Genomic DNA, 14,010 nt, shown 5'->3' with positions numbered 1-14,010 from the left:
TTTCATATAAATATAGCGTGCCCACTTATTTTACCCCTGACTTAGAATATCTAATTATGTTCCCTCACTGCAGCTCCGCAGAATTGCTGCTGTTTTCTTGGATCTCATTAACCTGGGACATGTGCATTAAAAAAATAAATAAATAAATGACCCACAATATCACATCCTTTTGATTGCATCAGAGGCTCCAACACTAGATTTTATTGAAAAGCAAACTGGGAGGGGCGAGAAAATACAGAAAACACCAGCAATAAAACAAATTCCGAATAAGGTACCAAAAAAAATATCCCTATATTCCCATTTTCCTACATTTTCAATAACTTGTCTCTAACGATTGTACCAGATTCAAAAGAAATGTGTTAAATCAGGTCTGTGAAAGCCATACAGATCAAACTGTAGTGGTGTGCTGCAGATTAGAAGTTTAGTTGGTGCGTTTAGAAATACCCTCTGTGCTGACAATGGCTTCAGTATACCATAAGAACGTTTCCCGCTGGTTTGTCAGAGCCCAGCGCTGTTCTGGGGGTCCGGGGGGTGCAGCACGTCTCAGATAGTGGGGGGCTCTGATTCCACAGACGGCAGGCTCCTGAAGGTCTCGCCCCAGTACTTCATGAAGGGGCTCCTCAGGTTCTCCTTCACTGAGCTGGCTGTGATCTTGGTGTTGATCTCCAGGTACTGCTGCTTGACCTTGGTGTAGGCTGGCCAGGCGCTGGGGACCTTTGACCCTCCGTCGCTGGGGTTCCTGCAAGAAGCACGGAGCAGATTATCAGAGTGAAAAATTCAATCACGCCGTATCAACTCAGAAAAATAACTGCAGGTAACAACCCATACCTGCGTGAATTTATTGTATGTTTATATATATATGTGAACACAATAGCATCTGGACATCTGGTGACCCTACGGTAACAAGACAACTAGATCTTAAGAAAATGGGCTTATATCAAGTATCACCCCAGTAAGGCGCCAGTGAGGTTCTGCTTACCCGGTCCAGGCGAAGTTGGTCCAGTAGGCAATGAGGTACCGGGAGACGTCCCTGTGCCGGGGGAAGTATGCCAGCGGGGTGGTGAAGGGTTTCCCGAAGACGTACTGCAGGTCCTCTGCGTGGTCCGCCCCCATCCAGCTGGGGAAGAAGGGGATACGAGACGGCACGCTGAAGACGTACGAGTACGTCCGCCCGCCCCTGGGAAAGAGACACGGGGTCAGTGTACAACAACACACTGCTCTCTGCAGGCACTACAGAGACTGGGAGTAGCGGCTCACTTTGAGTGCTTGAGGTGCAGGTGTGTAGCGGCCTGTGTCGGAGCCAAAAACAGGAAGTCTGTCTCCAGCTCCACCACCGTCTTCTTGATGGTCTCCTTGGTGGGCTCGGCCCCCCAGCTCTGGGTGTACAGAGCGTACGAGGTGTTAGCGGCCCGCTCCCCCTTCTCCTTCGTCAGCCCCCTCAGTAGGCCGTACAGGTCCTCCCTGCAAGACAACGAAAGCGGATTCCTGGGTCATGCATTTAGTTGTTGGTCTGTGACGCGCTGACCAAGGCCTGGAATGGTCTCTCTCTCCTTTGCATTCGGCTCTTGTTTTGAATTCTCTGATGAAATGGATTTTTGAACGCTCACTCACGGGGGGGTTGGGGTCCAGCGCTCGTTGACAGAGGGGATGTCGAATCCTGCGAATAAGTGCCCATCCATGTCATTGGTGCCGGCGATGTAGTCCACCTCCGCAGCGTTGTGGAACAGATTGCTGGGGTGCTCTGGTATGAAATCCCCATCCACCACCGGGGCCAATCCTAACCCGTACACCACAGGCTCTGCAAATGAAATGTCCCTAATTAATGGTAACTTGGCACATCTGCGTAACTGCAGTTGTAATTGTAATTTCAAACAATGCTGCTGCCGTTATAATTGTACAGCACTGCTGTTTAGACACTCAAAACAGCTGAAACTCAACAAGCCACAGCTGGACCCCTGGACCCTGGACCCTGGACCCTTCTCCCGTCTTACCGTTTAAGTTGAACAGCCTGAGGTTCCCGGCCAAGGTGAGGGCCACAGGGTCAGTGATCTTCAGGCAGCCCATCATGCTGGTCGTGGTGTCAGTGGGACAGCCCACCTTCTGCGCAATCTACAACACAGACAGGAAAGCATGGGGTTGGGGGGTTGGGGGTTTGGGGGTTTGGGGGTTGGGGGTTGGGGGTTGGGGGTTTGGGGGTTGGGGGTTGGGGGTTGGGGGTTGAGGTTGGGGTTGGGGGTTTGGGGGTTGGGTTGGAGACAGCCCACCTTCTGAACACTGAGCTAATTCTGGAGATGCCTGATTCGGGTGCTGTCCTTAGTCATCTCGCTCGGGTGAGAATGTTAAATTCTTTCTAGCAATGATAAGACAGCCGTTTCCCTGTCACTGACCTGTTTTGCCCAGTAGAGGGGGTCTTTCGAGAGGGCCCAGGGGCTCAGCGATACCCCACTCTGAGAGATAGCCCTGCGGACTAACCCTTTGTTGTACGGTGTGAGGATCTGGAGAGAAACAGACAGCGGACAAGCTTGATATAATGACTAACTGTCCAAACATTTGTCTTAAGATATTACTGAGGGGTCGTCCTGATCAAAACCCTGCCACAGCTGGATTTTTTTTCACAGCATTTTATAATATCAGGGGATCCCCCTGATTGCATCATCAACCACTTATTTTGAGGGATTAACCTGGCTAGGTGAATGATGCAATCCACAGGGATTCCCCAGAGCAGGCTACAGAGAGATCAAATCAACCCCTATGTTTCTGTTCAGTACTTGTATACCCTCAAAGATCTTTTCACAGTATGTGGATGAATTTCTTGCTAAATTACAGAGAAACGTTAAGGAAAAATCAACGTCAAAATGCTAAATTCTTCAGACAGCATGAATTCAAGAGCCCAAAAAAAACAGTATGAGATTTCTAGCTTTCATATCGGAAGCCCTTTCTTAACGCACCTGGAAGTTGACGCTAGCGCTCCCTGCTGACTCCCCGAAGAGGGTGATGTTGTCGGGGTCCCCTCCGAAGGCCTTGATGTTGCGGTGGACCCAGGCGATGCCCATGTGCTGGTCCCACAGACCGTAGTTACCTGCAGTTTAAATACGACAAGAACATACAGGAGCTGTCTTCACATGCCCCTGCTGGTTGACTGATTCAAAACGCAGCACTAACTTTTAGCGAGCACACACACTTTGTACCATTATACAACTTACAGTTAAGAAATAAATAATAATAATAATAATCTACAGTGCATTTTAAAAATGGACAGTATTTGGGGTTTTTGCAGTAATGGTAAAAATAGAGGTGGTTTGTCACTGAAGCTGAAGCTGGGAACTGGTAGGTAAGCCGTCTCTGAAAGTGCCTGGTTGCTGATTCCCTGATGCATACCGGGCCCGTTGGCATCTCCAGTGCTGAGGAAGCCCAGGGTCCCGACGCGGTAGTTGAGGGACACCACGATGACATTCCCGCGCTGCACGATCTCCTCCCCGCTGTACAGGTAGTTATCCATGAAGTTAGCCCCCTGAGACCCCCCCACGAGGAAGGCTCCCCCATAGAGGTAAACCATGACCGGCAGCCCAGTGGACACTGAAAGAGAAGGGAAGAGGAGAGGCAGCTATTGCACAGGACTTTACTCCTTCATTCAGTTTGCAGTGATATCAAGAGACATACAAGTCAATTGATCTGGGGATCTACCACCATCCCCACCCCTCCAATCCAACCCTGATGTTAAACGCCCCAAAATGCATTTGAAATCCAGGCTCCTCTCATACCTTGCGCCCCATGGGGCACCCAGATGTTCAGGTAGAGACAGTCCTCGCTGCCCCGCGTGGAAGACTGGGTCAGAGTCATCTGCAGGCACCGCTTCTTGAACTCCGTGGCCTTCAGCAACCCTGAAGAACACAGAGGAGCGTAGAGGAACACTGCGTTAGCAAGACCTTCCACAGCATCACCGTCCCGTCACTGAGAGAGGACCCTGGAGATACCAGCCAGGTGCCTGGGTCCCAACACCAATACAAAGCTTCTTAACATACAAATCCAGGGTGCAGCAGAAATAATATTAATAATACAAAATCAATGATATAACTATACTTTATAACATGAGCTAGTCCAAGATTAGTGTGCTTTATAAAGCTTTGCCATATTACTTGCAAAGTCATTTTGCAATATGCTTATACTGTGCCATGCATTAATGGCTCTTTTCCATGGCTAACTGTGGAATTGACCGTGTTACCAGTGGCTTACCACTCTTTCACTATGCATTAGCTATCATTTACTGCACTTTTTCAATCTTTTACTGTGGTTCACTGCAGTTTTTGTATAAGGCTGAAACCAGCTCAGCCACAGAAGTTCCAGACACTGGGATGGGAATGTCTCAGAGAGGCTTGGGAAGGGGAGTGTGGGAAGCGGGAATGCTCAGTGCTGGACAGTCTTACCGCTCCATCCCGGGTGAGGTTTAGCGACCTCAAACCGTCCTGGCTGGGCTGCGAAGGGAATCCCTTTGAAGACGTCCATATGTTTTCGGAATCCCAACTTTTTACTGGTCCCCTCGACCATACCCCCTTCGGTTAACACCGCACCTAGCTGACAGGCAGACAGACAGTACGTTAGCAAGAGAACGGGGGAGGAGTGGTGTTAAAAGGACACCTGCAACAGTCTGTTTAAACTACCTGAACAAGACCCACATTTTTACAGTACTGTTTTCTTCCTGGGTTTAGCCCATTATGCAAAACTATTTTCTATGCAGATTCAAGCTACCTATATCAGGAATCGACTTCCAAATATGTACCCTACATGCAAACCAGTTCCAAGCTGGGGTTCAGATTGGAGTTTTAATGGAATTCAGAAGCACTGATTCCCCCGAACTCCACTGAACTTGGCATGGAAACTCTCCTGCTTCATTTTTGCCGTTGCCCTTATCATAGCTGATGTTTTTCGTTCTAATATTCAGGGAATCGAAAACCTAACTTACGACGCCTTTAAACGCAATGCAAGCAGCACGACGAATCAATCCCCACATCAGTAAACACAGCAGCCCTCGACACATGCTTCTCTTACCGTGGCTGCTGATGCAGTTCCCACACAAACGGCGAAAGCCAGACACACCATCATACCCCACGATCCCATCTTGAGTTTCTGCTGCACAAGACTGCTCTTCCGCAGTTAAGTCCTCCTATATATACACGCATGTACATTTTCATATTCCCGTGCCAAATCTCCGATGACAGCTCCCATCGACCAGCAACGTCCTTCATCCCCTTAAGACACCTGGCATGATCAAGGAACAACAAACAGTGCCTTATCTTTTATCCCAGAGAGGTGTGTGTCCGGGCTGTCCAGTGTGTGCTGGCAAGCTTCCGATTCCCAGCCACCACCCCTGAAATGATTCGCCTTGGTTTGATTTTTTTGTGTGTTTTGGATTCTGATGACACTCTGTAGCCATTGGTTAAAGAACGACCCTCAGTTCTGACTGGTTTCACAGACCCTGATTAGATCAGGGTTAATTGGGATCTGTGAAACCAGCTGTTAAAGAGACACAAAAGGGGCAGCTCCAGAAACTAATTGAAGTACTCCTCACTTCTGTCACAATTTAGCATAATGAGCACTAGGCTTAACAGCATGCTCAGCTCTCCAGGGCTGACGTTACTCTGCAGCTTAATAATGAGCACTATCCTATACACTGCATTCTCAGCTCTCCAGCACTGTCGCCCCTTATAAAGGTTTCCTGCTGTATTTTTTGCAGTTCGCCCATGGTTATACTCTGCATTCACCATCGTTCACCCTGGTTTGCAGTGTTTATTACAGTGTAGCTCTGAAGTGTGCATGGGTTCATAATGTTTTATCTGTGCACCTGGCTGGTTCTCAGGTCTGGTAGAAAATGTTCATTTATCAGGCTGCCCTGCTGTTCTTATCTATATTTAGCATTTACAGAACTGCTAAAAAACTATTTCAAAGCATTTTTTTCCCCATTCAAGGGCAATAAACAGAACAGCTGACTGTTAAAACACCATGGGTTTTATCAATGACCTACAGCTTAGGCCAAAGGTTTTGCATCCCACTATAGAATTAAATCATTTTGCTTCATAAAGTCAGATGAAACCGGCTGAATAATGTTGAATTACACACCGCTTTGTAGTTTCCCATACACTTAGCAAAAAAACTGACAAAAATTGCACAACTATTGGCCATAGCTGTATATATTTTTAACAACCGTTTAGCAATAACGTGCCATTAAATACAGTGAATTGTTCTGTTTTGATTTTGTCGAAACGGTTTGGCTTGTGTTTTTTCCAAAGATTTTAGTTTTGTTGCAATGTTGGCTTTGGGTTGTTATTCACGTGGAAGTGAAGAATCGTTCTTGTGCTGTCGAGGTATGGAGATTGTGTTTCAGACAGTATTCCAGGGCAGTTCTTTATCGTTTTGTATCCTTGAAGAACAGCTTCAAGCTGCTTTCACTCGCTGTACAAAGTGTCCACTAGGACAGCCACACTGTTGCTATGGAATAACCAAAGCATTGAAGGTCATGGATGAACTCTTATGCAGTTTAAAGAAGCCAAGGAACAAAGGGTAGCAAACAAGATCTTTATTCAGACTTTGAAACGGTGGTGCAAAAATCCACTTGTAAAAAAAATTATTGGAGGGGAATAAAGCAAATGCGACAAGCAAACAAGTGGATATTGTTCCCAGTAGTTTCATTCTGTTACAATTCTGCAGGTTTTGAGATTCAAGGCATTAACCTTGAGTTGACTCACCCCCAATAATCTGTCCCTGATTCAGTCAGGTATGGACTGCTCAGCGTCTCACCTGTACCTCTCAAGGCTTTACAACCCTGCTTAGTGAAGGTACAGCTGTGTGTAAAACACATGACCTGTCCAAACTGCGCTGCAAGTTCACATCTTTACAAAAAAACAAAAAGATCAGGTGCTGCCAATACAGCACAATTTCAACGACTTCCTGCTGAATCTTTCTGATCTCTATAGAGGAAGAGGGGGGGGGGTGGGGGGAGTCACATGTAATCCAGGATTTCAGTCTCCATCTCGTTCTCGCTCCCCTCCGAGGGCTGGAACTCCTCTTCCTCCTCGTCTTCCTCCTCCTCCTCCTCCTCCTCTCCACTCTCCAGCTCCAAAAGCCCCTGCTCCTTACCCGATGACTTGGTCTTGGTGGGGAATAGAGCTAGAACACACAGAGACACACAGAGACACACACACAGAGACACACAAACACAGAGAAACGCATCAACACGCAGACAGAGACCCACAGTAGTACAGGAGTTCATTCGCCTTGATGTAGCGCAGGTTCTTATTTAGTTCCTTAGTGTTTAAAAAGGTGTGCTAATGACACATTTTGGAATAAATATCTTCTTGAATTTACCTCCCAGTTTTTTATAGCTTAACACAATGTATACGATTTTAGAAAAAAATACAAAAAGGGGGGCTATACAATGTTGAACGAGACATTCAAAAAAATTAAATACTATAATATAATGTCATCTGATCTAAAAGGATATGGGCAACGACGGGCGCTCGCACAGGGATCATGCCCCGTGGCACTGCAGGGAGGGAAGGGTGGAGAGTGGAGGGGCGTCTTGTTACCTGGTCTCTTGGAGAGGATGATCTGCTTGATCATGCTGAACATGATGTCTCAGAGAGTGGAGGGGCGTCCTGTTACCTGGTCTCTTGGAGAGGATGATCTGCTTGATCATGCTGGACATGATGTCTCAGAGAGTGGAGGGGCGTCCTGTTACCTGGTCTCTTGGAGAGGATGATCTGCTTGATCATGCTGGACATGATGTCTCAGAGAGTGGAGGGGCGTCCTGTTACCTGGTCTCTTGGAGAGGATGATCTGCTTGATCATGCTGGACATGATGTCTCAGAGAGTGGAGGGGCGCCCTGTTAACTGGTCTCTTGGAGCGGATGATCTGCTTGATCATGCTGGACATGATGTCTCAGAGAGTGGAGGGGCGTCCTGTTACCTGGTCTCTTGGAGAGGATGATCTGCTTGATCATGCTGGACATGATGTCTCAGAGAGTGGAGGGGCGTCCTGTTACCTGGTCTCTTGGAGCGGATGATCTGCTTGATCATGCTGGACATGATGTCTCAGAGAGTGGAGGGGCGCCCTGTTACCTGGTCTCTTGGAGCGGATGATCTGCTTGATCATGCTGGACATGATGTCTCAGAGAGTGGAGGGGCGCCCTGTTACCTGGTCTCTTGGAGCGGATGATCTGCTTGATCATGCTGGACATGATGTCTCAGAGAGTGGAGGGGCGTCCTGTTACCTGGTCTCTTGGAGCGGATGATCTGCTTGATCATGCTGGACATGATGTCTCAGAGAGTGGAGGGGCGTCCTGTTACCTGGTCTCTTGGAGCGGATGATCTGCTTGATCATGCTGGACATGATGTCTCAGAGAGTGGAGGGGCGTCCTGTTACCTGGTCTCTTGGAGCGGATGATCTGCTTGATCATGCTGGACATGATGTCTCAGAGAGTGGAGGGGCGTCCTGTTACCTGGTCTCTTGGAGCGGATGATCTGCTTGATCATGCTGGACATGATGTCTCAGAGAGTGGAGGGGCGTCCTGTTACCTGGTCTCTTGGAGCGGATGATCTGCTTGATCATGCTGGACATGATGTCTCAGAGAGTGGAGGGGCGTCCTGTTACCTGGTCTCTTGGAGAGGATGATCTGCTTGATCATGCTGGACATGATGTCTCAAGAGAGTGGAGGGGCGTCCTGTTACCTGGTCTCTTGGAGCGGATGATCTGCTTGATCATGCTGGACATGATGTCTCAGAGAGTGGAGGGGCGTCCTGTTACCTGGTCTCTTGGAGCGGATGATCTGCTTGATCATGCTGGACATGATGTCTCAGAGAGTGGAGGGGCGTCCTGTTACCTGGTCTCTTGGAGCGGATGATCTGCTTGATCATGCTGGACATGATGTCTCGCAGCTCGTCGTTGGTCTTGGGCAGGCACCAGCCGTCCCGCTCCGTGCACTCAGACTCCTCGCCGTCGTTGCGATGGACGATCTTCGTCAGCCTGAGAATGCAGAAACGAAGCCGAGTGAGCGATCCAGGGCAGAGGAGTGTGGTTTCAGCACGGCACTGGGGAGCTCATGCAGAGTGCTGTCCAACTCAGGTGTGTAAGAACTTCTCATGAGAACATCTCTGCTCTGGAGTCTCTATGTACACCAGATATAAATGCATCTTAGGCAGGCAAGACAGAAAGCAAACCATTGAGGTCCAGTTATACCAAAGCCAGAATGGTCCATAATGATCCAAACACTGGAGCATCATAACAGCACCACTATTTAACTCCATATTTAGGGATGGAAATACGACCCCTATTGCATAGCAGTGTCACCCAGTCCAGGTCTTACTACCAGCTTGATCAGCCACAGTGCGCAGGTAACAAGCCCAGATGTGTTTCATTAAACTCACAGTAAAACCTGGAGTGGAATAGCCCTTCAGCACCATGACTGGACAGTTTCTTACCTTTCCACCTTCAGATCGCACAGCTGGTAAAACATCTGTCTGTAGGGAGGCAGGGTCGCCTCACGGAAAACATACGCAGACTCCTGGAGAGGGACAAAAACGTTTCAGCTGGTCACTCATTGCTTTAATGCATTTCATTATTCTATTTACTGAACCCCACCTTAAAAACTTCAGAGTTTTATTAATGTATATTTATTACATAGTACTGTAAGGATAGGGATATGACTCCTTGCATAGCAGTTTCACCCATTCCAGGTTTTAATACGTGCCATGGTGTATAGGCAACAAGCTCAGGATGCGTCTGACCAAACTCCTGGTAAAAGCAGAAATGGATCAAACTGCTATGCAATGGGAGAAACAAACAAAAAAAAACCTCCCAAGCAGGTTTAGCATCACTAAGCATCGACTCCAGTGCAGTATTCCCAGTACTTGTGTTTCTAAAAGAAGAAAGCGAAGGCACGTACTTTGAGTTTGTACCTGGAGGGGGCGGGCTTCCTGCCGCTGGTCGTGCTGGAGATGGTCAGCCCCTGGGTGAACTCCTGCAAGCTGGCTGGCTGCGGCACTGGAGACAAGCACCACCAGTTCAGACATTGAGAAATACAACAGCATCAGGCAGTGAGAATGCAGCACAGGGCACAAGCACTGAGCACGCATGACCGCGCTTCACTGAGCTAAAGTAGTGACTGTATCGAATGAGTTCTGAATGCAGCATTAAATAAGAGTCCAGTTTTACCATCCTTTTCCTATGCATTAAGTTTACCTTTTTAATATGCTTCACCACAACTCGCTGGTCTTTGCAAGGCTTACCTAACCAAACCTCCACTTAGCTTTGTTTAACTGTGCTGTGCTTTTACTATGGGAATCTTTTTATAAGGGCCTGTCCTGTACTCTAATGTTCTTAAGTAATAAATTCAATGAAATATTAAAGAACTGCACTGAATCACAATTCAAATCACTGCGTATTAAACAATGGGATGTGCAATGAGTCACAATGCATTCCCTTTGATGAACAGCCCAGCATGAGAAGTCTATTGGACCCAGCCTGGCTGCTCTCTGAGCTCCTACCTGCCTTCTTGATGGTGACTGGCAGGCTGTAGTTGTAGGTGCTCCTCTTAGCCTTCACTGGCATGTCGTTCGGAGCATAGCCTGGAAATGAGACGACACAGAACCACTTATCATGCCCGGGAGCAGGCACCTCTGCAGGTCTAAATCACAGGCTTTCTGGAGCTCTTTAATCAAGGGTTATGTAATGGAATAAGCTGGTACCGTGTTTCATTCCGCAGCGGATCCTGAAGTCCAAGACCTGGTACGCCTTTGCCTTGGGGTCCTTCCTGGGATCATAGCCAAACCGGACCCACAGACTCCTCCAGGGGCCGGTGAGCTGAAAGAGGAACGCAGACGCTCAGCTCAGCCCGGCCCAGCCCTGCCCAGCCCAGCCCAGCCCAGCTGCTCCCTCTCTCTCTCACCATGTAGTAGGCAACGTAAGGCAGCAGCAGCTTCAGTTTCTCGGGGTGGATCTCCAGGTTTGCCTTCACCGCGTTCCGGGACCAGACGGGCCGTGACTGAAACAGCTGGGAAGAGGAGAGAGAGCTGGAAGCACATTCTGAGCAAGGATTTCTTTAGCACTGGAAACCGAGCATGAGAAACGGACAGACACAGCTCCGTGCACGTCAGTCTCTCAGTGACGGGGGTTTTGTGACAGCGGGCGGACCGGTACCTAAGACATGGTCCTTAGGTGTATCGCTCACACAGTCAACGTCTTCCGCTACAGCAGCAGACATTGAGGACCGAGATTAAGCACGGTCACAACATTCAGGAGAATAAAATTATTTATTTATTTTTTTTAAGAGGGCATTTATTGGTAACGAAGAACTGGAAACGAAGCACCCTACTGATGAAACCCCTGAATCCATCCACACGGACAGCGCTCCCCGGTGGTGGCACACTGTACCTGCCGCAGCTCCTCCTCGCTCTGCTGCTCGTTGGGGTGGCTGCAAACACGCTTCCAGTTCAGCACGGCGGCCTCCAGGGCCTCGGTGGGAACCGCCTTATCCTCGAAATTCACAAAGATTGCGTTGTGGGGGCGCCGGGCGCGACTCAAGCCAATCAGATTCTCGCTGGACAGCTGGGGGGGCAGGTACCCTTCTCTGATTGGACAAGGGAAAGCAGCAGGAAGAATCTGTGAGCTCAGACATGACGGTTCTGATTAGGATAGAAACTCATCCCAGCCCTGCACACCCAGTGGCTCTCACAACATGCTGAGGTATATCACATGACATGACAAGGAACCAGCAAGCGGGGCACTGCTGAGTCTACTCTGAGCTGATGGCACAAACTCCAGCCTCTTGCCCATTTCCAGAATACACTCAACTGCAGGCCGTCCTAAAAACCCAGGACTAGCGTGAGCTTCTAACCCTGGTGTGCAAACACTGCTTAGGGGTAAGTGAAGCGGCGCTCCACCCATCTCCTCACTGACCTGTGCTGGATGTCAGGCCGGTAGAAGTAATCGACAGGGTTATCGAGGCGTGAGAAGATGGGCGGGGGGATGTAGAGAGGCATTTCTTGATCGAAGAACTCTTTCTTCTCCGGGCGCCGCAGCAGGATCTTATTGTACATGGAGCTCTGGGTGCCCTCGGCTTCCGTGTGCACAGCCAGGTACTGAAAATCAGCCAGCCCTGGGGAGCAAAGCAGGGGTCAGTCAGCGTTTCCACTGTGAGTTCAATAAGACTCACCTCAGCTTGCTACCTATACACTGTGGCTAATCAAGCTCAAAGCAGTAAAACCAGGAATGGATCAAAGTGCTATCCGATAGGAGTCTTATTGCCATCCCTGCACATGATGACATAAGCAGAAGCCACTACAGAGAACCATACGGTTAGACATTGCAGGACAGCACGTCTGCTTTCAAAATGCCATCACCTTGAAACTTGTATGTGGTGCAGATGACCCCCAGTATCTCCATGTCGATCTGGCTTTGCTGCGCGGTGTCTCCTGCAGGGGGTGCTCTGTCCCCCTGGCCCCGGGGTTTGGGGACTCGTCTCCGGACCCGCAGCAGCATGCTGGTGGAGGGGAAGCGGTTCCCGCACACGGGGTGACAGTAGGGGTCCCGCGGGCGGAAGTACAGCTCCAGGCGCTTGGAAGGATCGGCGTAGGTCTGAAACACACCACCAGAGGGCAGCACTGTGACTTGAGGTCATAGCTTTCCAATGTTTTTGGCCGTACAACAGATATGTATTTCAAGCCCCTTTTTATAAGGCAGGGGTGGGCAAAGTTGGGAACTGGACTCTAACTGACCGGTCATAAGATATAGCACACATATTAAAACCCTGACATGGTTTACACTGAACAGGTCCATTTAGGCGTGATACACAACTAACAGCTGGCTTTACTGTACAGCAAAGGAATTGTTAAAGACCTATTTTTTGTGGGAACCATTTTAACCAGCACGACCATCTGAAAACCGGTCAAAACCACCAGCTCGGACCAGCATTCATCAGTGCTGCATTACTGCTGGCTTTAGACTCGACATCATTTCGGGGTGCGTTTCGGACCGTGTTCCTTACTCTGGACATCCCTTCCTCGCCCCCGAGCGTCTCCAGCATCTTCCCCACATTCAGCACCCGACACGGGTACTCAGCGCACACCATACGGCGATGCTGCGGCAAAGACAGGACAGCCGTGCTGCGGGGGGGCGGCGGCGGCTCTTCGAGTCGAGGTGCAGCCGAGGTTAATCTCTCATCTCCGGCTGCCCCGGTCTGCGATTTCCCTTCTCCTACTCCATCGAGCTCAGAACCTCCTGCACTCGGACTGGCCATATCAATTCCCCTTATTAAATATAAATATTACTTTTTATGGGTGTCGATTTTATTTAATTTATTTTTTTTTTCTCTCATTCTTTTGCCTCCAAAGTTGTCGCATACGCTCCGCACATAAAATACATCCGACCAGCACACCAGTGACACAAAGACTATAAGAGATAGGCCTACTTCCTAAAACGTTCAAATTCAAAGTGTATGATATAGTAGCAATTTTTGCCGTTTAAGGGAGAGTTCTATGTATGTATGTATTTAATTTTTTTTAATTATTATTATTTTACGAACATACTTCCTACCGACTGTATTTTTTCTTTTGAAGCCGGACGGAATATAATGTTACACCCGTGTAAATCCATTCCTTTTTCTCAACAGCTAGCTGCTTCATTGATGGGAAGTAAAACAAAAAACAAGAAAGTCTGTAAAATATCTGAGTAAAAATGGTCGTGTAGGAAGCAAGAGGATTTCTTTGTATAAATGTGTCGGGAAGTCCCTACTTTACCTGCTGCGTTTGCTTTAGGTGACACAGGCTACAAAATGTTTTTAGGGGGAATATTGTTGTTCTCACTCTAGCCACACGAGGGCAGCAGACCTTTTTTTTTTTTTAAGCGGTATAGCTGTTGACGTCACTGACAGATTCTATTACATTGACGATCTGTCTCTATTAGACATCACATAACAACAGTCTGTAACTTAGAGAGAACCAACTGAAAAATAAATAACTCCA

At 48.5% G+C, this 14,010-nt stretch overlaps 2 protein-coding genes across 7 annotated transcripts; both read right to left on the bottom strand.

Annotated features, from left to right (window-relative positions):
* Nucleotides 1–164: 164 nt before the first annotated feature.
* Nucleotides 165–6,424, bottom strand: LOC117422185 (bile salt-activated lipase-like). The gene is made up of 11 exons (XM_034036889.3): nt 5,047–6,424; nt 4,425–4,572; nt 3,762–3,881; nt 3,379–3,576; nt 2,949–3,079; nt 2,388–2,495; nt 1,992–2,109; nt 1,612–1,798; nt 1,258–1,461; nt 980–1,177; nt 165–739 (listed from the first exon to the last, which is right to left on the bottom strand). Exons 1-11 carry the CDS (start codon nt 5,113–5,115, stop codon nt 544–546), a joined length of 1,677 nt encoding a protein of 558 aa, XP_033892780.3. The 5' UTR covers nt 5,116–6,424; the 3' UTR covers nt 165–543.
* Nucleotides 6,425–6,556: 132 nt separating this feature from the next.
* LOC117422024 (general transcription factor 3C polypeptide 5-like) lies at nt 6,557–13,569 on the bottom strand. 6 transcript variants are annotated; one of them, XM_058986823.1, is made up of 11 exons: nt 13,035–13,493; nt 12,391–12,625; nt 11,948–12,146; nt 11,423–11,618; nt 10,938–11,042; nt 10,738–10,852; nt 10,537–10,617; nt 9,936–10,033; nt 9,472–9,554; nt 8,874–9,016; nt 6,557–7,161 (listed from the first exon to the last, which is right to left on the bottom strand). In XM_058986823.1, the coding sequence occupies exons 1-11, from the start codon at nt 13,284–13,286 to the stop codon at nt 6,995–6,997; spliced, it is 1,674 nt and encodes a 557-aa protein (XP_058842806.1). In that variant the 5' UTR covers nt 13,287–13,493; the 3' UTR covers nt 6,557–6,994. The 6 variants fall into 6 exon arrangements, 4 of the variants coding, with proteins under 4 accessions (XP_058842806.1, XP_058842808.1, XP_058842807.1 ...); XR_009307338.1 differs by having other exon boundaries at nt 7,025–7,161; nt 8,037–9,016; nt 13,035–13,565; XR_009307337.1 differs by having other exon boundaries at nt 7,127–7,161; nt 7,657–9,016; nt 13,035–13,565.
* Between the last annotated feature and the right edge of the window lie 441 nt (nt 13,570–14,010).

The sequence above is a fragment of the Acipenser ruthenus genome, chromosome 15 (assembly GCF_902713425.1).
Source record: "Acipenser ruthenus chromosome 15, fAciRut3.2 maternal haplotype, whole genome shotgun sequence".
NCBI classification, from domain to species: Eukaryota; Metazoa; Chordata; class Actinopteri; order Acipenseriformes; family Acipenseridae; genus Acipenser; species Acipenser ruthenus.
Note: the sequence above shows the minus strand (reverse complement) of the source record. Positions and strands in the feature narration are given on the sequence as shown.

Excerpts from the sequence above, each read along its gene's own strand:
- LOC117422185 (XM_034036889.3), bottom strand. The coding sequence starts at position 5,115 with ATGGGATCGTGGGGTATGATGGTGTGTCTGGCTTTCGCCGTTTGTGTG. Across the intron at positions 4,573-5,046 it reads GAACTGCATCAGCAGCCACG|CTAGGTGCGGTGTTAACCGA; the intron begins GTAAGAGAAGCA and ends TCTGCCTGTCAG. Across the intron at positions 1,178-1,257 it reads CTGCACCTCAAGCACTCAAA|GGGCGGGCGGACGTACTCGT; the intron begins GTGAGCCGCTAC and ends TCTCTTTCCCAG.
- LOC117422024 (XM_058986823.1), bottom strand. The coding sequence starts at position 13,286 with ATGGCCAGTCCGAGTGCAGGAGGTTCTGAGCTCGATGGAGTAGGAGAA. Across the intron at positions 12,147-12,390 it reads CACCACATACAAGTTTCAAG|GGCTGGCTGATTTTCAGTAC; the intron begins GTGATGGCATTT and ends TTTGCTCCCCAG. Across the intron at positions 10,618-10,737 it reads CCGCTGCGGAATGAAACACG|GCTATGCTCCGAACGACATG; the intron begins GTACCAGCTTAT and ends TCTCATTTCCAG.